Genomic DNA, 27,212 nt, shown 5'->3' with positions numbered 1-27,212 from the left:
GGCCAAAGTGGGAGGATTGCTCGAGCCTGGGAGTTCAAGACCAGCCTGCACGACATAGCAAGACCTCATCTCTACTAAAAATAAAAATTAGCCAAATGTGGTGGTGCATGCCTGTAGTCCCAGGTACTCAGGAGACTGAGGTGGAAGGATCACTTGAACCCAGGAGTTTGAAGTTACAGTGAGCTATGGTTACATCACTGCACTACAGCCTGGGCAACAGAGTAAGACCCTATCTCTAAAAAACAAAAAACAACAACAGAAATACTTCATACCTTCAAAGGGTAAGGAAAATGCTACACATGTTAAAAGGAACAATAAAGATGATATTAACACTTCTAGAGATGAAAAATACAATGCAGTGAAAAATACTCTGGATAGGATTAAGAACAGATGACTTACTGTAGAAGATTAATTTAAAGACATGGCAAAAGAAGCTATCCAAAATGAAACACAGAGGGGGAAGAAAACTGAATAAAATAAACCAAGTGTCAATAGGCTGTGAGACAACTTCAAGACCCCTAATACACATGTGATTGGTGTCCTAGGACAAGGTTGGGCAGGGTACATTTTTTTTTTTTGGGTAGAGATGGGGTATTACTATATTGCCCAGGCTGGTCTCAAACTCCTGACTTCAAGTGATCCACTCGCCTCAACCCCCAACAGTGCTGGGACTACAGGCATGAGTCACCATGCCCAGTCCAGGGTATGTATCTGAAGAAACAAAGACTGAACACTGTCCAAATTTAAGGAAAACACAGAGTCAAGAAGCTCAACAAACCCCAAGCAGAAGAATCATAAAGAAAACTACACCAAGTAATATCACAATCAAATTTTTTCTAGTCCCTTTTTTCCAGAGAATCAGTTAGATTAAGCTTAATCCATTGATTCAATTCCTAAACATGGCCAATCTGACATGTCTGATAGTTGAAAAACAGTTTAGCAGAAGAGAAGTTTCTGTGATTTACCTTTCCTCTCTCCACTTCTTTTGTTGTCATAACAATCACTCGGGAGTTTTCTTGGAAGACCATCCGCCAAAAGTCGTTCACCGTGTTTTGCAGACAGCCTTGTGTGGCAATGTAACTCTTTTTGGGCTTTGAATTGTTGCACTTGGTTTCAAATTCAGGCTAGAAATTTAGGAAGAAAATCCTTCAAACATCTGAAAGTTGCTTTCAGGACACAAGGAAGGATTTAAAATACAAAAATAGGCTAGCAGTGTGTGGTCAGAAAACACTGTGAAAAGCAAAGCTTACCATGATGATATTTGCATTGATGTAATCTGAAACAGGCTCATTGGGATCCCCGTCATGTAGGACAACCCTGGTATGATCAACTAGAAGAAAAATACACCACAGTCACATAGGTCCTTGGACTGCTTCAGGAAAAAGCAGTTCAAATCAGTTCATCCTCAACCTAGTCCAAGTTTCATTCATTTAATGATTTAAAACACACACACACACATTAAAGCCCACATAAGCACAACAGCAATGTGAACACTGCCTGATGCCTCATAATGCTATCTGCACAATTTCCTGGTTTTGATCATATACTATGGGTATATAGGATGTTATCATTGGATATAGGAAGCTGAGAGAAGATCCAAGAAAACTCTCTACTATTTTTGTAACTTATGAGTCCAAAATTATTTCAAACCAAGAAATTTTGGACTGGGCGTGGTGGCTCATGCCTGTAATTATAGCACTTTGGGAGGCCAAGGCAGGTGGATAATATGAGGCCAGGTGTTCCAAACTAGACTGGCCAACATGGCAAAACCCTGTCTCTATTAAAAATACAAAACTTAGCCAGGCACATTGGTACACATCTGTAATCCTAACTACTCAGGAGGTGGAGGCATAAGAATTGCTTGAACCTGGGAGGTGGATGTTAGTGAGCCAAGATCACATCATTGCACTCCAGCCTGGGCAACAGAGTAAGACTCTGTCTCAAAAAAAAAAAAAGAAAGAAAGAAAGAAAAGAAAATGGGAGGGGGAATTTAAAAAGAAGAAGATTGAAGTATAGATATATGACATGATGTCGAGTGCTTCAAAATAATTCAAGGAGAAAGGAGATGTGGATCAGAGTATAGATGAAACGAGACTGGGCCTGGGTTGATAATTGTTGAAGCTGGATAGTGTGTACGTGTAGGTTCTGTCTGCTCTTGAATATATTTAAAAATTTCCAAAATAAAGAGTTTGTTTGTTTAATTATTTTTTGACATAGGGTTTTCCTCTGTCACCCAGGCTGGGGTGCAATAGCACCATCTCGGCTCTCTGCAACCTCCGCCTCCTGGGCTCAAGCAATTCTCATGCCTCAGCCTCCTGAGTAACTGGGATTACAGACAAGTGCTGCCACAACTGGCAAATCTTTGTATTTTTAGTAGAGATGTGGTGTTGCCATGTTGGCCAGGCTGGTCTTGAACTCCTGACCTCAGGTGATCTGCTGGCCTCAGCCTCCCAAAGTGCTGGGATTACAGGTGTGAGTTACCACGCCTGGCCAGGTGTTTTTTAGTGAAGCAGTATACAGTGAAATATCACAAGGCTCTGATAGTATCGACCGTCCAAATTCTGTATAAAAGTCCATTATCGGTACAAAAATCTGATTGCTCTACCTAAACAACATATTTTGCAATGGTAAGAATTAGTAAGACAGTCCTGTGTCTTAAAAGAATAATGTCCTTTTTGTTTCAGACTCCTCATCTTTAAGGAAAAGAGATGTTCATCAGAGGAACATCTGAATGGGACCTTTAAGGGAGGAAAATGCAATATTCTATTTAGATACTGCGTATCATTGGTCCGTTCACTTTCTCGTACATTTTATACCTTATAAATACCATTAGACTACTGAGCGGATGTCAAAATTTAGATATAAAAAGGACAAGGTGGCCAGGCATGGTGGTCCACACCTGTAATCCTGGCACTTTGGGAGGCCAAGGCAGGAGGATCGTTTGAGCCCAGGAGGCCAAGACCAGCCTGAGCAACATGGTGAAACTCTATTTCTAAAAATTGAAAAAATTAATTCAAAAAAAAACAACAGGATAAGGCTTCCTCAAGGTCACTGGTACTCATGCTGCAGTTCAAACTGCTTCTTTGCAAATTCCTCACTGCCTTTACTCAGTATTACAAATGCCTCTACTTTCCCTCATCCTCATCTATACACATTACAATATCCATGTAGATATGCCATACATATATACCATGTATATGTGCATATGCATGCAGAAAGAGAAAGACTATGCTTCATGCGTAGACACACACAAAGGATGGTTTACAAGATCTGACAAAATGGCTCTGACCTGATGAGACATGAGAGCAATGCTCTCCAAATGTGATCACGGCCCCCAACGACACTGTTTTTTAATGCTTAAATATATACACATATGCACTATATACAAACAAGCCTTATTTGTTAGTTGGATAAATATAGTATGCATAGCCAAGTGCAGTGGCCCATGCCTGTAATCCCAGCACTTTGGGAAGCCAAAGCAGGAGGACTGCTTGAGCCTAAGAGTTCAAAATCAGCCTGGGCAATGTAGTGAGATACCCATCTCTATACACAATCAATCAATAAAACATTATGCACTCACTGCAATCAATCTATGCCTCAGACAAATTTTCTTTCTTTTTTTTTAGGGAAAGGATTAAATAAAGGTAAGTTGTAAATGTTCCTTCCTTTCTCCTCAGGGCACTGCATATCATGGAGACCCCCCTGCACTAGAGCGTGGTGCTAAGAGCAGTGACTTTGGGGGCTCTAGTGCCAGTTCTCCCACCCACTACCCCTCACTTGTAACTTTCCTTCAATGGTCTAGGGAATCAGGATACTAAGAATGGCTGCTTCCTTTGCAAAGTTACATGGATTAAGTGAGATAAAGATGCACAGACTTCAGCATAGCGTTAGATCGTGGGAGAGAGGAGCTGTGACTGGTTTAGTGCCATTTTTGAGATCCTCATGCAAGGCCTACATCCTTCCAGGCCTTTATTCCTCTTGGTTCAACTTGGGCTTTGGCTGGTGGCATTTGGGTGTTACAGAAGGTACAGATGGGCACAGCAGCTCATGCCTGTAATTCTAACACTTTGGGAGGCCAAGGCAGGCCTCGGGAATTCAAGAGCCCATTTGAGCCCAGGAATTCAAGACCAGCCTGGGCAATATGATGAAACCCTATCTCTACAAAACAGTAATTACAACATAGGGAGACCCTGTTCTACAAAAAATTTTAATTTTTTTTTTTTGAGACAGAGTCTTGCTCTATCACCCAGGCTGGAGTGCAGTGGTGCAATCTCGGCTCACTGCAACCTCCCACCTCCAGGGTTCAAGCGATTCTCCTGCATCAGCCTCCTGAGTAGCTTGGATTACAGGTGTCCACCACCACGTAAAGTTTGTAAAAATTACAAACTTTTGTAATTTTTAGTAGAGACAGGGTTTCACCATATTGGCCAGGATGGTCTCAAACTCCTGACCAGAGGTGATCTGCCTGCCTCAGCCTCCCAAAGTGCTGGGATTACAAGCGTGAGCCACCACACCTGGCCCATAAAGTCTTCTTCTGAGCAAAGGTAAGTATATACCCTTTCTCGAGTAACTTGAGCTCAGGGGATCAGCGACCAGAACAGTTCTATGAGCCCTCGGGAGGTGTTTGTCTGTTTCCCACATGAGGAAACTGAGTCCCAGAAAGGCGGCAGGCATTACCCAGGACTCATAGGCCCAGTGAGGAGGAGTCAAGACACAAATCTGGGACCCTGAGGGCCCTGACACTGAGAGATCCCAAGCCTTGAGATGATCTATCTTGGGCAGACAGAAAATTAATTAAATGAAGGAACCAACCACAGACAAAGTCACCTAGTGGCAACTTTATTCAGTAATCAGCATCACAGGAGCTCAGTGAATGAGGCCATCAACTCCCACCATGGTTGATTATTTTGGAGACTGCTTGCAATTAAAGAAGTTAAGTCCTCAGATGTGCTAACAAGAGCACACAACCCTGAGGAAAGGTACAAAAGTGCTGGGAATCAAAATCTCCAAGAGTGACTATTACTGAGCGGAATATTGATACTTACAGGGCAGGATGTTTTTATATCTATTTTTGTTTTTGTTTTCTTGCCTTTGACCCTCTTTTCGGCTATAGAGAAGTTTGCACTCCTGTTGTTGTAGTGTCTGGAAAGAAAGAAAAGTCAATATTATCATGTGTCAAAGAGTCACACAGAAAAAAAAAAAAAAAGCCTGGCTCAGCAATTCTGCTTTAAGGAATTCCTCTTAGGAAGTGTTCAAAGTTGTGTGCGATAGTTACAAGAATGTTCATCTGGGTCAGGCCCAGTGGCTTACGCCTGTAATCCCCACACTTTGGGAGGGCGAGGTGGGTGCATCACTTGAGGCCAGGAGTTCAAAACTAGCCTGGCTAGCATGGTGAAACCCTACCTCTACCAAAAGACAAAAATTAGCCAGATGTGGGAACCTGTAATCCCAGCTACCCGGGAGGCTGAGGCAGAAAAATCACTTGAGCAGAGATCACACCACTGCACTCCAGTTTGGGCAATAGAAGAACGAAACTGACTCTGTCTCCAAAAAAAAAAAAAGAAGTCTAACAGGAAAGGACCACCTAAATAAAAGTACTGTTCATTCATACAAAAGAATGCTCTATGTCCATTTAAAAAGATGTACTAGAAAAATAACACCTTGGAAAGATGATCAAAATAAAAAGAAAATCAAACCTCCAAAATAGTATATGATGTAACCATACGTTTGCATTTACCTATGTACAAAAGAAATGGCATAAGGACACCATGATGTGCGAGCTGTAGTCCCAGCTACTCAGGAGGCTAAGGCAGAAGGATCGCTTAAGCCCAGGAGTTCAAGACCAGCCTGGGCAACAAAAATGAGATGCTATGTCAAAAAGAAAAAAAATTTTTTAATGTTTTTCTTTTAAAAATAAATGGCAGAAGGCCGGGCACAGTGGCTCACACCTGTAATTCCAGCACTTTGGGAGGCCAAGGGGATCACCCAAGGTCAGGAGTTCAAGATCAGCCTGGCCAATGTGGCAAAACCCCATCTCTACTAAAAATACAAAAATTAGCCAGGTGTGGTGGCGCACGCCTATAATCCCAGCTACTCAGGAGGCTGAGGCAGGAGAATTACTTGAGCCCAAGAGACATCACTGCACTCCAGCCTGGGTGACAGAGGAAGACTCTGTCTCGAAAAAAAAAAGTGGGAGAAGAACTAAATAGGTAATGGTGATTTTTTCCCCCAGGGTAGAGGATTATGAAATCCTTTTCTTGTTTGTTTTTTCCACCGTGTTTTCCCTTAAATTTTTTACAATGAAAACATAGAATATTTATAAGAAGAAACATCTTTAAAAATAACAATTATAAGGAGTGAAACCCAACAAGGATTGGCATAGTATATTCAAACAGATGTGATCTATATTCTTTTTCTTCTTCTTCTTTTTCTGTTTTAAATAAGACTATCTCTCTTTCTCTCTCCCAAGCTGGAGTATAGTGGCTAATCGGAACCTCCAATTTCTGGGCTCAACTGATCTCCTGCCTCAGCCTCCCAAAGTGCTGGGATTGTAGGCATATGTCACCATACATGGCTAATTGGCTTTTCTGGGGATCTCACTGTGTTGCCCATGTTGGTCTTGAACTCCTCCTAGCTTCAAGCAATCCTCCTGCCTTGACCTCCTAAAGGGGTGGATTATAGCAGTGAGCCACCATGCTCAGCCTATCTATGTTGTTGTTTATGATCTACCTACTTTTTATCACTTTTTTTTTTTTTTTTTGAGACAGGGTATCACTCTGTTTCATCCAGGCTGGAGTACAGTGGTCCAGTCTCAGCTCACTGCAACCTCCACCTCCTGGGCTCAAGCAGTCTTCCACTTCACCCTCTTGAGTGGCTTGGACTACAGGCACACCCCACCAAGCCTGGCTAATTTTTGTAGTTTTTGAAGAGATGGGGTTTTGCTATGTTGGCCAGGCTTTCATCACTGATCAAGTCCAAGTAAGCCGTATATCAATTTTTGGATTTGGGAGATCTCAGAGGACAACAGCAGTGGCTTTGGTGCCACTGGGTAGTGGGCATGCAAGCTTTGTTAGCAATGCTCTGAAGTCCTCCTATGCCAAAACACCAAGTCAGTGCCACAGGCAGCCAGCCTATGCCCACAGAGACACTAACTCCCCTAAGCTCTCCCCAGAAAACCCTGGCAAGATTCAACAGATCCAAGGAGGACAGAGCCAGAGAATAAGGATGACAACCCTCAGACTTCTCAAGCAAGGGGTCAGGAAGGACACCCGCAAAGGTAAAGGAAGTGAGGGACCAAAGAGGGAAAGAGAACAAACTAAACCAGGCAGCCACAACATGGCTGGCCCCAATGGAAGAGGGGTTGGCCAAGGAGAGAGAAGGATCAGGCTGGGAGCAGCAGCTCACACCTGTAATCTCAGCACTTTGGGAGGCCAAGCTGAAGGATCACTTCAGGCCAGGAGTTTGAGGACAGCCTGGGAAACACAGTGAGACCCCCATCTCTACAAAAAATAAAAAACAACAAAATTGGCCAGGCATGGTGGTGTGTGCCTGCAATCCCAGCTACCAGTGGGGAGGTGGGGAGCGGGCTGAGGCAAAAGGATCACCTGAGTCCAGGAGGTTGAGGCTATAATGAGCCAAGATGGCACCACACTGCACTCCAGGCTGAGTAACAGAATGAAAACCCCATGTTAGAAAAAAAAGGACCAGCCGCAGAATCAGATAGGAAGGTAGCCAAGCCAAGTTGAGGCATACTTAAGGGGCAGGTTTTACTTTCAAAATTACAAAAGTCCCATTTTGCCAGGCACAGTGGCTCACACCTATAACCCCACCCAGGAGGCCAAGGTGGGCAAATCACCTGAGGTTAGGAGTTCAAGACCAGCCTGGCCAACATGGAGAAACCCCGTCTCTACTAAAGATACAAAATTAGCCAGGCATAATGGTGCATGCCTGTAATCCCAGCTACTCGGGAGGCTGAATCACTTAAACCCGGGAGGCAGAGTTTGCAGTGAGCCGAGACCACACCATTGCACTCCAGCCTGGGCAATAAGAGCGAAACTCTGTCTCAAAAAAAAATTACAAAAAGTCCCATTTCACTAGGCACTGTGGCTCCCACCTGTAATCCCAGCACTTTGGGAGGTTGATGTGGGAAGATTGCTTGAGCCCAGGAGTTCAAGACCCTGTCTCTACAATAAATTAAAAATTAGCCTGGTACAATGGTGAGCATCTCCAGCTACTCGGGAGGCTGAGGCAGGAGGATCACTGGAGCCCAGGAGTTTGAGGTTGCAATGGGCTATGATGGAGCCACTGCACTCCAGCCTGTATGGCAGAACAAGATCCTGACTCAAAGAAATAAAAAGTCCATTTCAAGGTATAATTAGTTTACAAAAAGCCTAGTGTTTAATGGTAAATCACAAATAGGCAAATCAAGAAAGAAAAAGGTAGGCAAAGAAACTTTACATATAAAATGACAAAATGGCTACCCTTAAAGGGTCCTACAAGAAGAAACAGAGTCATATTTCACAACGCAGCAGCCCTGTTTTATTTCCATTTCATTTATCTGAATTTCACAAATAAGTATAAAAGTATGGACTTTAAATTGGTATTTGACTCTCAGTTTCAAAATGCAATCTTCAGCCTGGACACAAGCTCATTACAAAAGCATTTAACTGGCTGTAACCTGGACAAAAATAAACACAATGTAGGTAGAATTGTGACAAGGAATCAGTCATTTGAATTTTTTTAATGAGCTCAGGTTAAAGAGTTAAAGCAGTCTGCCCTCTCTGGGCAAGCGTTTCCTTGGACTGTGAGCCAGTCTTACCAAGCAATACTGCTGTGTTAGGAAGAAGGTTTAACCTTGATTTTTAGACAGGTCATTAAGGTGAGGTTCAAAAAGAAGTTCAAACACTGAACTGAATCAATCATGTCAACTAAACGAAGTGAAACGACATCAACAAAAACTACAATACAGGAGAAGGGGGATTGGTATTAATTAGCAGCTTGATTTAAAACAAACTTGGCAGGAAAGCATTCAGGCCTTCATTTATGAACCCAACTTTGCATGACACTTCTCTGAGGTGGGGGTGACAGGGTGCATGTGGCCAAAGCAATCGCTATGTGAGGTGAATTTTCTCCAGTTCCTGTTTAATTACCCTTCAACTTCTCCCTCCACCTTCAAGATCAAGTCCAAGGTGTTTGGGATGACGCACGAGGCTGTCTCGTCTCTGAGCTAATCAGAGCCTGTCTCTAAATTCCTTTCTGTTTCCCCAAGCTACTTTGCCTGTCTGTGCCTCAGTTTCCTTGAGTATGAAATGAGCGTAATCCTTACCCACCCCAAAGGGCTGGGGTGAGGGTCAAATAAGATGCATGTACATTGCTAAACAGTGCGTGAAATACAACAAAGCAAGTATGCAGACACTGGCTATTGCTATGAAATCACTATTGCTACATGAACTCTACACTGGCAACTCCACGTGTGGTCTGTAGACCAGCAGCAATAGCACCACCTGGGAACTGGTTAGAAACTCAGGCCCATGTCCTACCCCAGACTTAATCAAAATCTGTAATTTTTGCTCAAGGCCAGGAGGTCTATACCACCTGGGCAAGATAGTGAGAGCTGGCCTGTACAAAAAAGTCAAAGATTAGCCAGGCATAGTGGCATATACCTGTAGTCCCAGCTACTCAGGAGGCTGAGATGGGATGATTACTTGAGCCCAGAAGGTCAAGGCTGCTGAGAGCCGTGACTGCACCCCTGCATTCCAGCCTGAGCAACAAAGCAAGACTGTTTCCAAAAAAAAAAAAAAACAAAAAGCAATTTCAATATGCTCTGGCATCTCTGCATACCATCTCTTATGTCATTTGTTTCCTTAAAATGACCTCTTCTTTTTCTCCTTCACAAAATATATTTCAAAAAGAACTTGCCTCAGCCAGGCCCAGTGGCTCACGCCTGTAATCCCAGCACTTTGGGAGGCCAAGGGGGATGGATCACCTGAAGTCAGGAGTTCGAGACCAGCCTGGCCAACATAGCAAAACCTGGTCTCTACTAAAAATATGAAAGTTAGGCAGGGTGCGGTGGCTCAAGCCTGTAATCTCAGCACTTTGGGAGGCCGAAGCGGGTGGGTCATGAGGTCAAGAGATCGAGACCATCCTGGTCAACATAGTGAAACCCCGTCTCTACTAAAAATACAAAAAAATTAGCTGGGCATGGTGGCACGTGCCTGTAATCCCAGCTACTCAGGAGGCTGAGGCAGGAGAATTGCCTGAACCCAGGAGGTGGAGGTTGCAGTGAGCCGAGATCGCACCATTGCACTCCAGCCTGGGTAACAAGAGCAAAACTCCATCTCAAAAAAAAAAAAAAATAAAAATATGAAAACTAGCCAGGAGTGGTGGCGGGCACCTGTAATCCCAGCTACTTGGGAGACTAAGGCAGGAGAATCACTTAAATTCAGGAGGCAGAGGTTGCAGTGAGCCAAGACCATGCCACTGCACTCCAGCCTGGGCAACAGAGCGAGACCTTCTCTCAAAAAAAAATAGAAAAAAGAAACTGGCCTTATTTGCACATATTTCAAAAATGTTTCACTTGCTGTATATAGAAGGTAAGCAAAAAAGGGAGTATAACAAAAATATAATATTATCAAATTCTACCTTTCTTGAGGCTTTGTTTTAAAAAAAAGGGGCATAGGCAAGTGTTTGAGGCAGATGTTAAAGACTTACTAGTACCATGTGGAGACCTTCTCCTAGGTTTCATCTAAGGATTAGATAAGGATGAAAAAGAGAAAGCCTTTCTCGTTTGCTAATTCATCTTACCTACTGTGATGGGGTAACACCAAGAATCATCTCACAACACAAAGAGAACACTCTGCCAGACTAAATTCAGAGTTCTAGAATTGATGAGGAAATCCTCATCAATACCCATTTTGGCTGGGCCACCTATCATCAGGTCTGCCAGAAGCTTCCCTTATTCCTTTTTTTCCAGTGGGGACAGTGTCATGCTCTGTTGCCCAGGCTGGAGTGCAGTGGTGCAATCATAGCTCACTGTAACCTCAAACTCCTAGGCTCAAGTGAACATCCCATCTCAGCCTCTCAAGTAACTGGGATTACAGGCACACACCACCATGCCCAACTAATTATTTTACTTTTCGTAAAGATGGGGACTTACTATGTTGCCCAGGGTGGTTTCACACTCAAAGACTCAAGCCATCCTCTGGCTTCAGCACTGAGATTATAGGCATGAGCCACTGTGCCTGTCCTGCGCTCTCCTTATTCTGCAGTAAATTTCCAATCGCCTCTTCCAGGTGGACTTGGGGCTTGAACAGTGCACAGTCAAGACTAGTGGTTGGGTCCAGAGACTTCCAGAGGACAGAACAGGCGCCCCTGCATCCCAGGCACAGGTGGGTGCTAATTGCCAGCAGCTGTCAGCTGTCATGGATTGATAATAGCTAAGGGCACATCTCTCCCCCGGCTCCTTCCCTAGTGCGCCCATTAGCCCAGCCTCATCTGCACCTGGGGATCAAGTTGCCTAAACATATTTCATTCCCACAGCAGAAGACTGCCATCCATCTAGAGTGAGACTGAAAATACAAACAACTCAGAAGTTGTGACTTTCCATGCTCTGCCCGCAGAGGCTCCCAAATGCCATCTGCTAAGGGCGCTTCCTCCCCAGCCCCATGCTTTTGGCTCAAGCTCCAGAAGAATATCAAATAAACCCTGCCCTCGAGGAGAATACATTCCTGTCAGGGTTTATCTTCCACAACCTCCCTCCCACCAGCAGTCCCTGGGGCACAAAAGCTGCTAATGACCTGTCAAGCTGAATGTCACCACATCTCCGCTGGCACTGGCAGGGATGCTAATGAGGAGGCTTGGGGCAGGCAGCAAAAAGGGCAATGTAAAGCAGGGACACAGGCTGCAAGACACCCCATTTTCCCAAATAATACATCCAAAGGGTTTGCACCAAACTGTGAACCCTCAAAAAGAACAGAGGCTAGTTACAGTCACCTGACTGCAGGAGTCAAAACAGTCGAAACAGATCTAGAACCAAAGAAACTACATAAAACTACTAAATCTAAGGATATGGTTTGGATGTCTGTCCCCTCCAAATCTCATACTGAAATATGACCACCAATATTGGAGGTGGGGCCTAAAGGGAGTGGATCATGGGGTTGGATCCCTAGTGAATGTTTTGGTGTCATCCTTACAGTAGTGAGTTCTCGCTCTAAATTCACACGCAGTCTGGTTGTTTAAAAGAGTCTAGTGGCCGAGCGCAGTGGCTCATGCCTGTAATCCCAGCACTTTGAGAGGCTGAGGAGGGCAGACCACCTGAGGTCAGAAGTTCCAGACCAGCCTGGCCAACATGGTGAAACCCCGTCTCTACTAAAAATACAAAAAGAAGCCAGGTGTGGTGGCACACACTTGGAATTCCAGTTACTCAGAAGGCTGAAGCAGGAGAATCACTTGAACCCAGGAGGCAGAGGTTGCAGTAAGCCAAGATCACGCCACTGCACTCTAGCTTGGGTGACAGAGAAACACTCAAATAAATAAATAAATAATAAATAAAAACAAAGCTACAAGAGTGTATATATTGGACAGGGCAGGGGTGGGGATAGAGCAGGAGGGAAAAAGATTAACAACATGTTAGTCTCTGTTCAAGCTGGGTGTTGGGGAAAAGTGGGATCCACTGGGCTATTTTCTGTATTTGGAGGTATGTTTGAAAATTTCAATAATAAAAGGTTTTTCTTTTATTTGTTTTAAAGACATGGTCGAGCTTTGCCACCCGCCTGGAGTACAGTGGCCTGATCGTACATAGCTCACTATAACCTTAAACTGGCCTCAGGCAATCCTCCTGCCTCAGCCCCTCAAGTACCTAGGATTGCAAGTACGTACCACCATACCCCGCTAATTTGTTTTACTTTTTGTAGAGACAGGGTTTCATTGTGTTGCCGAGGCTGGTCTCGAACTCCTGGCTTCAAGTGATCCTCCTACCTTCCAAAGTGCTTGAATTACAGGCATGACATACCATATCCAGCCAAAAAGACTTTTGTAAATAAATTAATAATAAATAAAAATATAAAAGCTCCTACTAACTTTCCCCCTAATCCACCCATGGCTGTGGCCTCCTGAAGGAGAGAAAAGGAGCTGAGAAAGGCTGTCAGACGGTCTCTCTGGTTTTGATGCCGTGAGTAATTATTAAGACAGTAGTAACCACCTGGGCAGGCTCCAAAACCAGGCCTTCTACCCAGATTGAAGGAACTTCTGTTTTCCTTTGGCATCTGTCCTCTCTGCAGAGAAACACTGCAATTTCTCATTCCATCCTCTGTACTGAAAGCTTTGCAACGTTACCCGGCACCAAAGGTGGGTGAAAGGAGGATTTTGTTATCAAAACCCAAAAGAGGGATTTGTTTACCACATTGCAAAGCCTGTCACTTGGGCAGCTCCTGGGCAGCTCTTCCTGCACGAGTCCCCAGAACCATCCAGGAATGAAGAGCAGCTGGAAGCTCTCATCCCTGGAGAAGGTCCTAGATGGTCCTAACTAACCAACATGACTTTCAAATCACCACAGGGAATAAAACCAACCCAAAATGTGGTTCCTTTCCAGGTGCCAACTGTAAGCCACTCATCTCCAACAAGGTGGAGATATAGTTAGAAAAACAAATTAAAAAGGCATGGTTTAGCCAGGCATGGTAGTTCATGCCTGTAATCCCAGCACTTTGGGAGGCTAAGGCAAGATAATCCTTTGAGGCCAGGAGTTCAAAACCAGCCTAGGCAATGTAGTGAGACACCTCCCCCAACAATCTCTGCAAAAATTGAAATATTTCCCGGGCATGGTGACAAATGCCTGTAGTCCCAGCTACTCTGGAGGCTGACGAAGGAGGATCCCTTGAACCCAAGAGTTCAAGGCTACAGTGAGCTGATCGTGCCACCTGGGCAAAAGAGCAAGACCATTTCTCAAAAATGAATGAATGAATAAATAAATAAAAAGGCATGGTCCTTGGAGGAAAACAGGTTCTGACACACGAAACAGCAGCAAATACTACAAGGCAAATCTATAATTAAGTGGGTAATTTTTAATTATGCACTGTGGAATTTAAGGAGATCCACGAAATTAACCAAAGTAGATTTCTGGGAGAAGCTGAAGCTGCATACAGGTAAAAAATTTAGATGGGCACAGGCAAGAAAAGGAGGCAACCTAGCAAGTTGGGAAAGGGTGTTGGGGGAGTGAGTGCAAAGATGGCCATGAAGCCAGTGAGCATGCAGGAGAGTGAAGGAGACCAGGCAGTGAGTCCGGAAGCTGTGAGCTAGGAAGTGGGGGAAAGGAGAAGAAATGGGGAGAGTAAGAAAAACAGTGGGGGCCTTAAGAACTGGGCAGGAGAATCTCAATGGCTGAGTGAAAGAAAGCATGGCGTGGTAGACATGGAGTCAAAAGTTCCCAAGTTCAAACCTCAGCCAACCACTTGCTAGTCACGTCCCTGGGGGCAACTTTCTCACCTCTGGGAGTCACTTTCTTCATCTTCCAAAATGAAATCGCTGACCAGGTGCAGTGGCTCACCTCTGTAATCTCAGCACTTTGGGAGGCTGAAGCAGGTGGACTGTTTGAGCCCAGGGGTTCAAGACCAGCCTAGGCAACATGGCGAAACCCCGTCTCTAATAAAATTGAAAAACTTAGCTAGGCATGGTGGCACTCACCAGTAGTACTAGCTACTCAGGAGGCTGAGGTGGGAGGATCACCTGAGCCAGGAAGTCAAGGCTATAGTGAGCCAAAATTGTGCCACTGCACTCCAGCCTGGGCAACAGAGTGAGACTCTACCACAAAAACAATACAAAAAAAAACAAAAACAAAACATGGATGTGCAGAGGAATAAGGAACAAAAGACAAAGAACTATTCCAAAAGAAAGAAAGGAATTTCTCCAGAATGTAATATTTAGCTTATGGAATAAAACCTCTCACCACTGAAATGTTCTAACCACAGGAAGGTGGCAGCTCCTCTATTCAGCCTGGCAACTCAGTAGTAGATAAAAAAAAATCCTGGTTACACGGCAAGCCTCCTACCCTGGAGCATTTTTGAGCATGAAGTTGGAGCCCTACTTGAGGGTTCTATTCACTGTGGTATTGCTTAGTCACCAAGGGGACGATTTCCACTAGAGATCACCAATAAGAATTATTATTCTAGACACAGCTCTGGGGTGCAGTTAAAGTCTTGTTTCCATAAAACCTAATCATCTCGAAGTAGAATTTATAGTTCCCCTAAGCAGGATGTAATCACTTTAAAGAAATCAAACTGGACTGTGGATGTGAAGACACACTAGCTTCTCCCGGAGATACAGCAGTTAGCAGAGCTGCTAGTGGAATCTCACACATCTATGAAGCTGTCAGTGAAATGGCCACAATGCTATTGCAAGCTGAAATAGCTTCAGACCTACAGAGAACAGAGGCTAGCATAACAGAAGCCAGGCTTTTAGAAAAAAGGAAGAAATTACTAAGGGGAAACAAGTTTCACAGCCCTAGGAAAAAATAACAGTTAATAAGGTATTGTATGGGATTTTTTTTGTTTGGGGCTTTTAAGGGGTTTTTTGGTATTACGGTATGCTTTAAATCTAAAAAATATTTAAAAACTATAATATTTCTGAAATTCAGCACTACCAATTCTTGGGCAGGTGGGTACAGGAATCTCAAAGACGAAAATGTGCATCCTACATCCACCCAGCTAGCTTCATTGGTAGAGATGAGACTTGAACTGTGCTTTCACCACGCCTCAAACGGGATCCGTATAAACACAAACCGTAGCGTAGCAAAGCAGAACATCTCAAAGCAAAGCCCAGAACATTCCTTCATACGTTTTAAGCATCAGGTAGCTATTCAATGAATATACTCCGAGGGTCTGAATTCAACTGGACTCTATCTTGATACAGGAAATAGCTCAGATCCAAAATGCCATAGATACTTATTTTGTGCCTACTGTGCACCAGGCTTTCAGCTGGATTCTGGGGCTACAGAGAACAAAATAGGACCGCTTGTCTTTTGGGGTCCATGGACTGATCTGGGTTATTTTCCTAAAACCCATATGCACATAGGCCAGGTGTGGTGGCACACGCCTGAAATCCCAGCACTTTTGGAGGCTGAGGCAGGAAGATTACTTGAGGCCAAGAGTTCAAGACTAGCCTGGCTGCACATGTACCCAGAAACTTAAGTAAAATAAAATAAAGATCGGCCTGGGCAACAGAGCAAGACACCATCTCTTTTAAAAAATTTAAATTTAAAAAAGGAATTTGCAAATAGCAGACATAAAACAGCAGGCTCAAACTGTGCCTCTTTATTGTTCCCTATCAATATCATCTGAGCAAAACCTCTTTTTTATTCTTTTTTTTCAGACAGAGTATCACTCTGTCACCCACACTAAAATGCAGTGGTGCAATCTCGACCCACTACAACCTCCACCTCCTGGGTTCAAGCGATTCTCCTGCCTCAGCTTCCCAAGTAGCTGATATTACAGGCACTTGCCACCATGCCTGGCTAAATTTTTGTATTTTTAGTAGAGACAGGGTTCCCCATGTTGGTGAAACCATTTCACCATCAGGCTGGTCTTGAACTCCTGGCTTCAAGAGATCAGCCTGCCTCGGCCTCCCAAATGCTAGGATTACAGGCATGAGCCACCACGCCCAGCCATAAAATACCTCTTTATTCCAACAGATCTTCCTATGTTATCTGCTTCTGTGGACTCATAGCACATTACACCAATACCGACACAAATTATTTATGAACTTCGAGGATGATACTATAAAGGAAGGGATTTGCTGCTATGCACACACATATAACAGGAAGAACGCTCAAGCATGGGGATGGGAATCAAGGAAGGTTTCCTTGCAAAAATGCCCTTGAGGCTGGGGACCAAAGAATGAAGAGATGTTAGACAGGTGAAGAAATGAGGCAAGAACATTCTAGCAAACCCCAACTGTAATATCATAAAATTCATTGAAGAATCATCTTCCAGTTGGATGTCTCAGAGGCAGCTGAAACTTCAATATATCCAAAATGAAAGCTGATCACCTCCCCCAAAGACCGTTCCTTCCAGTCTTCCACACCTAAGAAAATGCAACTCCATCCTACCAGCTGTTCAAGTCAAAAGCATTCATCTTATCCTTGACTCAGTTCTGTCATGCTACACGATCTACCAAGTCCACCTTCAAATACTGGCAATTCTACCTTCAAAATAGCTCTAGAACCCACCCACCTCTACTGCTGCTTCCCCGGGCCAAGCACCATCACTTTTCTGCTCAGATGATTACAACAGCCTCCTTTCTGGTCTCCCTACCTCCACCTACCCCTCATAGACTGTCTTCCACGCAACAGCCAGAGTGATCCCCTCGCTTCTGTGCTGAAAACTTTTCACAGGCTTTCCATCTTCCTCCAAGTAAAAGCAAAAGGCCTTCCAGTGACCCACAATGCCCTTCATGATGGGACCCATTCACCATTGCTCCATTTCCATTTCCCTCTTGAGGGAGGGTCTCACTGTGTCACCCAGGGTGGAGTGCAGTGCAGTGGCATAATCATAGCTCACTGCAGCCCCGAACTCCTGGGCTCAAGCGATCCTCCTGCCTCTTTTTGTAGAGAACCCAAGATCTGGCTCTGTTGCCCAGGCTGATCTCAAACTCCTCCCACCTCAGCCTCTCAAAATGCTGGGATTATAGGCAGGAGCCACGGCACCTGGTCTTTTCAGCTTCTCTCTTGTACATTTCCCATCCACTCCAATTATACTGGCCTATGTGCACATTGAGTACCATGGTAAACAAACCCCCAGTCAGGGCCTTTGCACTTGCTATTCCCTCTACGTGGAATGTTCTTCCTGAGGTTATACATGTGACTGGCTCCATTATTTCCTTCAGAATTGCTCAAATACCATCTTATCCATGAGAACTAAACAGTAAAGGCCTATCAAAACACCCTTTTTATCTTACACTACTTTATTTTCTCTGTAGCACTTATCACCATCTCACAGATTGAATATTGAACTGTTTCTTTGTTTATTGCCTGTCTCTCCCACTTGACTGTAAGCTCCATAAGGATAAAGACTGATATGTTCACTGCTGCATCTCCAAAACCTAGAATAGAACCAGACATAAGAGTCGGTGTTCAATCAATATTTGCCAAATGAATGAAGGAATAAGTCACTGCCACCAGCCATTATCTATAGTTTTTGGTAGATATTTTTGGGACATCTACCCAACTCACTACAACCCTCATCACTGAAAACTATTTCTCCCCATATGTGTCTACAGCAGACACTTTTGTTCTACATGATCATGTCCTTGGCATTGTTCTTTAAACCAGAGATGGATAGCATCTGAGCCAATGAGAATCTCTGAGACTTTGGTACAAAGACTGAAAGTTGCTAGTTTCAGTATCTGAAAGGGGCTACAAGTAAGGTTTGTAAGTCAAGAAGCAGAAAAATCTACTGAAGGAAAAAGAATGAAGCAGGTATATGGAGAGCAAGGATACTGGATACAGAAAGGAGTTAGAGGAGGAAGATGAATGGACAGAAGAAAGCCTAACTTGGGTCCATCCACAACTTGGGTCTTACAGTGCCTTGCAGTTGGTTGCAATGTCCAGTCTCAGCCCACAGTGCCCCCTGGCAGCTCAGGCCCATAGGACTCAACAGGGAGGAGCAGGCATGGAGAGAGGGCAAAAACCTTTTCTCTTTTTCTGAGACAGAGTCTTACTTTGTCGCCCAGGCTGGAGTGCAGTGGCGTGTCATCGGCTCACTGTAACCTCCGCCTCCCAGGTTCAAGCAAATTCTCCCTGCCTCAGCCTCCCAAGTAGCTGGGATTACAGGTGCCCACCACCACACCCGGCTAATTTTTTGTATTTTTTAGTACAGATGGGGTTTCACCATGTTGGCCAGGCTGGTCTTGAACTCCTGACCTCAGATAATCCAACCTCCTCGGCCTCCCAAAAGGCTGAAATTACCAGCATAAGCTATCATGCCTGGCCCAAAAACCTTTTCAATACAACCATACAATATGTACCTCACCACAATGCACAGGGCCGATTCAAGTGTACAGTAATGTACACACTGCAAGCACAAAATTACAGAATTATAACCTGCCTTTTCACTTAGTTAGTGTCAGTCTCATCTGAGCAGAACTTTAATTCAACAACTCTGAAATTATTATCCATCTCTTTATATTCTTGAGCAGATACTGGAGGAAGTGAGAAATATTTACACAGATCACAAATGGGCAATCTGTTGGATACAATGGTGTGTGCCTGTAATTCCAGCCTCTCAGGAGGATCATATGAGCCAAAAAGTTCAAGGCTGTAGTACACTATGACAGTGCCTGTAAAGAGCCACTGCACTCCAGTCTGGGCAAGATAGCAAGACCCCATCTCTTAAAAAAATTAATAATTGGCCAGGCGCAGTGGCTCATGCCTGTAATCCCAACACTTTGGGAGGCCAAGGAAGGCAGATCATTTGAGGTCAGAAGTTTGAGACCAGCCTGGCCAACATAGAAAAACCCCATCCCTACTAAAAATACAAAAAAATTAGCTGGACATGGTGGTGTGTGCCTGTAATCCCAGCTATTTGGGTGGCTGAGGCACAAGAATCACTTGAACCCAGGAGTCAGAGGTTGCAGTGAGCTGAGATCACACACTGTACTCCAGCTTGGGTGACAGAATCAGACTCCATCTCTCCGGGAGTTGGACATTAAATAAAAGAAAAGAAAAGAATAACACTCCATCTCAAAAAAAATTAAGAACTAATAAAAATTCAAATAAAAAAAGAAATAGGCAATCTGTAGGGAAAAAAAAATCAAAGTCTTGGGTTTGCAATCTCTAGATCACACAACATATCCTAGAAGAAAATCATCAACCTGCATTTATTTCAGCAGCAGAGGAGAAAAGAACCAAAGAGCTTCACAAGAGACTTCACATTTTAAAGTGCATCAAAGGCAAAAGTAACGTCTTCTGGGTAGAGATACCTGAAATGACATGCAAAATTTTACAGAACACCAGGAGCCGGGCACAGAGATAAATCAGAGTTAAATTACCAATGGCATGGCAATTTAGAGCTCTGGTTTGTTTTAAAGACTATCAGAGCATACTGTAAGAAGAAAGTAATCCCAAATTAATCACCTTCCAGGAAACAACTAAAGTACAATCCTAAAATAATAATGCCTTGCTATTGTGACTCAAACTTCAGCTTCTGAGGATTTAGATTATAATGAGTATCTGCTTCCAAGTTTCTAATTTTTTCAATAATGGCTTGTTCTGTTCTTAGCCTTATTTCCCTGGTTCCAACCTCAAAGAGCAATTTTTTAAAACAGACTGAATTTGGAAGCAGGTACACAGGAGATCTAGAAAGCAGGCCATCAGCGATTTAGATAGAGCTTCAGTTTCCAAGAAACGTTAATGCTCTAATTTGGTCCACAACAATTTTACCACCTCAGTCTGACCTCTATGGAGAGCCTGTATAGTATAGATGTGATCTCGTTATTTTCCATTTCCCTCTAAAGTCAACTCAATTTTTCCCTTTTGTTGTTAATAATGTATAAAAGATGACCACAATTTGAGATGTGACAGTGTGAGATCATCAGGTCAGCATTTAGAACCAACCATCTTTTTCCACAGCCAGAAGAGTCAGGCTAAGAGTTCCTTCTAAGCTCAAATCTTGACACCACCAACGGAATTTGCAAAAAAAATACCCCATTGCCACAAGAGCTCTTTGTGAAAGTCTGACTTTCTTCCTAAGCTTTGTTCTAAGTAAACCTAGTGTTAAAGAAGTTACCATGGTACCAGATAACCTGTAATGTTTTTGTTTTAAAGAAATTAATTTTTGCCAGGTGTGGTGGCTCACACTTTAGGAAGCCAAGGCAGAGGAATCCCTTGAGCCCAGGAGTTGGAGACCAGCCTGGGCAATATAGCAAGACACTGTCTCTATTTTTCTTCATCTTTTTTTTTTTTTACTTTGTGTATCTATTTTTTTAAATAATTTTTAAATGTTTAAAAAATGTATTTTAAAAATGTTATAATTTGTAAGTTCAGTCATTTACACAAATGATCAACTCAGCTATCATTTGTCAAGGAAGTATAAGATTCTATTATATCTAGTTTATAAAACAGCTCACTATTTTTTATATGTAACCAAAATTGTAATTAAAACAAGTAGTTTGCAAATGTTATATATGCTAAAACGTTAAAGCACGCTAAACAACGTCGTGTATAATGTATAATAAAAGTTAAAGATAAATAGTAATTACCATTTTTAATATGAAACATAAAAAATGTTAGTATTAGCAGTAGTCAGCAAAAGTAAAACAGGATGCATATACACGGCTATTCACTGTAATCCTCTTTGTAATATATTTGGAAACTACCCAAATGCCCATCAATAGGTTGCATAAACTATGGTACAACTACACAATGGATTACTATGTAGTAAAAAAATGAATGAAGACTATCTCTAGACACTAGTATGGAGTGATATCCAGGATATTTTAAAAAGCAACGTTAGAAAAAAGTATGTAAAGTTATGTACTGTTTAAGAAAAAGTGGGATATGGGAATATCTTATATTTTTTAAATGTAATGATAAACCATAATTTTTTATACTATGGCTAAAATATAGAGAGAAAAGGACAAGGACAGAAGGCAGACTTCTTTGAATATACTTTTTCAATTTGACTATCAAAGCCAATATTTGTGTAATTATAAATGAAGCTTAACAGAAGGAGATTTTTTTTAATGAAACAAACTAAGCATATACACAGTTAGCATATAGCCACACAGAGAGAAAGACAATTACAAATCAGTCTAAGACATAGGAATATTTTCATATTTTTTTTTAAAAAAGAGGGTCCCCACTCTGTCACCCTGGAGTACAGTGTCACAATCACATCTCAATGCAGCTTCAAACTCCTGGGTTTAAGCCTACTCTCACCATCACCTCTCAATAGCTGGAACTACAGGTATGTGCCACCATGTCTGGTTAATTTTTAATTTTATTTTGTAGAGACAGGGTTCTCACTATATGCCCAGGCTGCTCTCAAACTCATGGGCTCCAGGGATCCTCCCTTCTTGGCCTTCCAAAGTGCTGGGATTACAGGCGTGAGCCAGTGTGCCCAGCATAACACGGTTACTTGACAACACATATCTGAAGGATTTTTTGGAAACTGCAAAAAATATTAAAGTGTTTTCAGTAATTATAATATGGGGGAGTCATTATTCTGAGACTGTAGTGTGTAATGTGGGATTAAAAAAGTGAGTAATCTTATGGCTTCAAGAAGTAGGATTTTTGGCACTAGAGAAAGGAGATACATAGGTAAGATCAATGAGGTTAGTAAAAATCCTGAAGCCCTCAGTTTGATTTGGAAGTATTAACTGAACCTGTAATCTATTTCAAATCAGGAAAAAAAAATCTGGCCAGACTCGTTGGCTCATGCCTGTTGTGTACCTATAATCCCAGCATACTGGGAGGCCAGGACAGGAGGATCACTTAAGCTCTGGAGTTCGAGACCAGCCTGAGCAACTTAGTAAGACCGCATCTCTACTAAAAATTAAAAAAAAAAAATGCTGGGCATTGTGGTGTGTACCTGTAGTCTCAGCTACTCAGGAGGCTGAGGTAGAAAGATCGCTTGAACCCCAACACTCAAGACCAGCCTGGGCAACAAAGTAAGACCTCATCTCTACAAAAAAATCAAAAATGTAGCCAGGCATGGTGACATGCACCTGTGGTCCCAACTACATGGGAATTTGAGGTGGGAGGATCACTTGAGCCCAAAAGTTTGCGGCTGCGTGTTTGCGCCACTGCACACCCAACTGAGCAACACAGCAAGACCCTGCCTTAAAAAAGAAGAAGGAAAAGGAAAGAAAACTGCTTAGTAAGAAGAAAGAAATCAACCCTTGGTAATGAAAAACTTTTTATAGAGATGTTCCAACCTAACAAAGTAAGAAGAATGATAAAATTACAATATCACTACCATATAGTCCCTTATGAATTAATGCATCTAAGTAATAATGATCAGGAGCTGCTAAGAAAATCAGAAAAGAAACAACAGGACATAAGCACATCCTGGTACACTACCATACATGTTGCCTTGTCAAAGAAAACTTGTATCCAATAAGGTCTCCACATATATCAACTTACAAGAAATATAAGAGATGGATACATGGTTAAGTCCACCACAGAGAGGCACTCAGCAAAATCTACACTGTAAGTAACTCTCAGGAAAAAGGATCTGCTTTCTTCAAAAGTAGAAAAGAAAGAGAAAGAGGGAAAGAAGACAGAAAGATAGATGTAAGGGGCATCAAAATATTCAAAGGACTTAAGATTTTTAAATCAGAAATACTGTCAGACTTAGCCAACACAGTGTGTGGAGCTTACCTGAAAAATTATTGAACAAAATTTTTTTAAATTATAAGACAATTGGTATAATCTGAACAATGATCGGTTTTGTGATGCATTTTTTACAGATTCTACAAATATTGAAATATTTATAAATTTTAAAAATGATGTCAGGAATAACTGATAAAGCTAATAATGGCATATCAGGATCCTTTATATGAATCTGTTTTATACATATTTGAAATTTTTTCACAATCAAGGTGGAAGAAAGCACTCCCAATTCAAACCAATTCCTGCCAGGCACAGTGACTCATGCCTGTAATCCCAGCACTTTGGGAGGCCGAGGTGGGTGGATCATCTGAGGTCAGAGGTTCGAGATCAGTGTGGCCAATATGGTGAAACCCCATTTCTACCAAAAATACAAAAAGTAGCCAGGTAAGGTGGTGGGCACCTGTAGTCCCAGCTACTCAGGAGCTGAAGCAGGAGAATCACTTGAGCCCAGGAGGCAGAGGATGCAGAGAGCCGAGACTGCACCACTGCACTCCAGCCTGAGTAGCAGAGTGAGACTCCATCTAAAAAGAAAAAAAAACACAAATTGCGTGTGTATCTGTTGTGTGTGTGTTTGTGTGTGTGTATGTGTGTGTGAATGGCAATCAGGAAAATGTGAATAGTGACTGCTATGTGTTAATATTAAGGATTTACTGTTAATAGTTTTAGATATGATAATGATATTCAGGTTATAATTTTTTGAAATAAAATAGTTACAGATTAAATGAATGTAAGATTTGCAGTCAGGCGCAGGGGCTCACACCTGTAATCCCAGCACTTTGGGAAACCAAGGGGGGCTGATCACCTGAGGTCAGGAGTTTGAGACCAGTCTGACCAACATGGAGAAACTCCCATCTTTACTAAAAATACAAAATTAGCCAGGCATGGGTGCATGCCTGTAATCTCAGCTATTTGGCAGGCTGACAGATGAGAATCACTCGAACCCGGGAGGTGGAGGTTGCAGGGAACCAAGATTATGCCATTGCACTCCAGCCTGGGCAACAAAAGTGAAACTCTATCTCAAAAAAAAAAACAAGATTTGTTCCAAGGCCAGGAGCAGTGGCTCACACCTATAATCCCAACCTATATTCCCAGCACTTTGGGAGACCAAGGCAGGTGGGCAGATCACCTGAGGTCAGGAGTTCAAGACCAGCCTGGCCAACATAGTGAAAACCCCATCCCTACTAAAAATATAAAAATTAGCTGGGTGTGGTGGCACATGCCATAATCCCAGTTATGCAAGAGGCTAAAGAATAAGAATCACTTAAACCCGACAGGCAGAAGTTGTATGTAGTGAGTTAAGATCAAGCTACTGTACTCCAGCCCAGGGGATAGAGTGAGACTCTGTCTCAAAAAAAAAAAAAAAAAAAAAAAGTTTGCTTCAAGACAAGTCAGGGCTGGGAGAGTGAATATGACATAGTCGAAAAAGATTGGTCATAATATCAACAGTTGTTAATGCTGAGTATCAGGTATACTGCTGTAACTATTCCGTTCCCTCTGCTTTTGCATATAATTCAAATTTTCGGCACTAAAAAGTTTTGGAAAAATCAGTCTTCCATTCAGTTTTGATGAGAGGTTTCTAAAACTTCTGTATCTCCCCATCTTGCCTCATGAGGCTTGATGAAGGTGAAATGAAATGAACATAATGAAATGAATGACTGCTGAAATGCTGCCTCTTATTATCTAGTCAGGTAGGGCACAAAGAAGGCAACACTGAGCTTGAGATCTCAAAATTCTGACTCACTATGTTTATCGTCAAATTTTTTGGGGGGGGACAGGGTCTGGCTCTGTTGCCCAGGCTGGAATGCAGTGGCATGATCTCAGCTCATTGCAGCCTCAACCTCCCAGGTTCAAGCAATCCTCCCACCTCAACCCCAGAGTAGCTTAGACTGCAGGTGTGCACCACTACACCAGACTACTTTTTGTATTTTTTGTAGAGACAGGGTTTTACCATGTTGCCCAGGCTGGTCTCAAACTCCTGGAGTCAAGTGATCCACCTGCCTCACCCTCTCAAAGTGATGAGATTAGAGGAGTGAGCCACCACGCCCAGCCTATCATCCATTTTTTATTGATGCTTTTAATCACTGTTTTCCTTCTCTCAACTAGATGATCCCTTTAAAGGCAGTAACCCTGTCTATCTTGTTCACTAGTGTCTCCAAAGCCTAACCCAATACCTGGGATAAGAGAATAATTCAAGTCTCTGTTCAGCAATGTTGAGCAAAAACTCAGAATGTTCTTTTTTTTTTGTTTTTTGAGATGCAGTTTCACTATTATTGCCCAGGCTGAGTGCAATGGCACGATCTTGGCTCACCACAACCTCCATCTCTCAAGTTCACGTGATTCTCCTGCCTTAGCCTCCCGAGTAGCTGGGATTACAGGCATGCGCCACCATGCCCGGCTAATTTTTTGTATTTTCAGTAGAGATGGAGTTTCACCATTTTGGTCAGGCTGGTTTCAAACTCCCAACCACAGGTGATTAGCCCACCTCAGCCTGGTAAAGTGCTGGGATTACAGGCATGAGCCACAGGCCTGGCCAACTCAGAATGTTCTATTCTGCATTCCTCCCCAGTACTGGAATTCAATCAATATCTGTGATATGGGCCAGGCACAGCGGCTCATGCCTATAATCCCAATACTTTGAGAGGCAAAGATGGGAGAATTGCTTGAGCTTTGGAGTTCAAGACTAACCTGGGTAACACAGTGAGACCGCATATCTAAAAAAAATAAAAAAATTAGCCGGGTATAAAATTAGCCGGGTATGGTGGCGCACACCTGTAGTCCCAGCTACTCAGGAGGCTGAGGTGAGAGGATGGTGTGAGCCCAGCAGTTAGACGCTGCAGTGAGCTATGATTGCACACTGTACTCCAGTCTAAGCAGCAGAGTGAGACCCTGTCTCAGGAAAAAACAAAACACCTGTGGTATGTTTACTTAACCTCCCTTAGGCCCCTCAGCTGAAAAATGGAAAATCATATTTATCTCAGCAAGTGTTCAGACATACTGTGGCTAAAGGACTTTATTTACCCAGTTATTCACTTTACTCATTCATTCATTCCACAAATATTTATAAATTGTAGTCTTACGAAAAGCATAAAATAATCATTCCCATAACATAGAACAGAAAAATAAAATGATGTGAACATGAGTTAAATGTAAATACTCATTCAACAAACATTTATGGAGTTTCTGTTGTATACCAGGCATTGTGCTAGATGCTGGAAACAACTGCAAAGGTAAATATTCCAGAATCATTGTTTTTGAAGTTTTCTGTCAAATGTATGACAAGAAAATGAAAGAGATCACATTATCAATGGGTAAGTGACATAGAAAAGTGTAATGGGAACACAGCACATTCCCATCAGGGACATTCTCCAACCCAAGTTAGTTTCAGGAAATAAATCAATTTACTTAAAGTCAGGAAACAACAAATCCTGGAGAGGATGTGGAGAAACAGGAATGCTTTTACACAGTTGGTGGGAGTCTAAATTAGTTCAACCATTGTTGAAGATGGTGTGGCAATTCCTCAAGGATCTAGAACTAGAAATACCATTTGACCCAGCAATCCCATTACTGGGTATACACCCAAAGGATTATACGTCATTCTACTATGAAGACACATACACACATATGTTTATTGCAGCACTATTTACAAAAGCAAAGACTTGAAACCAACCCAAATGCCCATCAATGATAGACTGAATAAAGAAAATGTGGCACATACACACCATGGAATACTATGCAGCCATAAAAAGAATGAGTTCATGTCCTTTGCAGGGTCATAAATGAAGCTGGAAACCATCATTCTTAGTGAACTAACACAGGAACAGAAAACCAACCACCA

At 42.7% G+C, this 27,212-nt stretch overlaps 1 protein-coding gene across 4 annotated transcripts in view; it reads right to left on the bottom strand.

Moving 5' to 3' along the window:
• PTPN11 (protein tyrosine phosphatase non-receptor type 11) overlaps positions 1-27,212 on the bottom strand; it is a 103,974-nt gene that overhangs the window by 33,986 nt on the left and 42,776 nt on the right. For all 4 annotated transcript variants that reach the window (XM_009004697.5, XM_002753025.5, XM_017976390.4 and 1 more), the window contains exons 7-9: positions 5,046-5,142; positions 1,251-1,330; positions 966-1,124 (exon numbers count right to left, since the gene is read on the bottom strand). In XM_009004697.5, the coding sequence (XP_009002945.1) occupies positions 966-1,124; positions 1,251-1,330; positions 5,046-5,142 (336 nt within the window). The remainder of the gene's footprint in view (positions 1-965; positions 1,125-1,250; positions 1,331-5,045; positions 5,143-27,212) is intronic.

The sequence above is a fragment of the Callithrix jacchus genome, chromosome 9 (assembly GCF_049354715.1).
Source record: "Callithrix jacchus isolate 240 chromosome 9, calJac240_pri, whole genome shotgun sequence".
Classification (NCBI taxonomy): Eukaryota; Metazoa; Chordata; class Mammalia; order Primates; family Cebidae; genus Callithrix; species Callithrix jacchus.
This window is presented reverse-complemented; position numbering and strand designations above follow the sequence as displayed.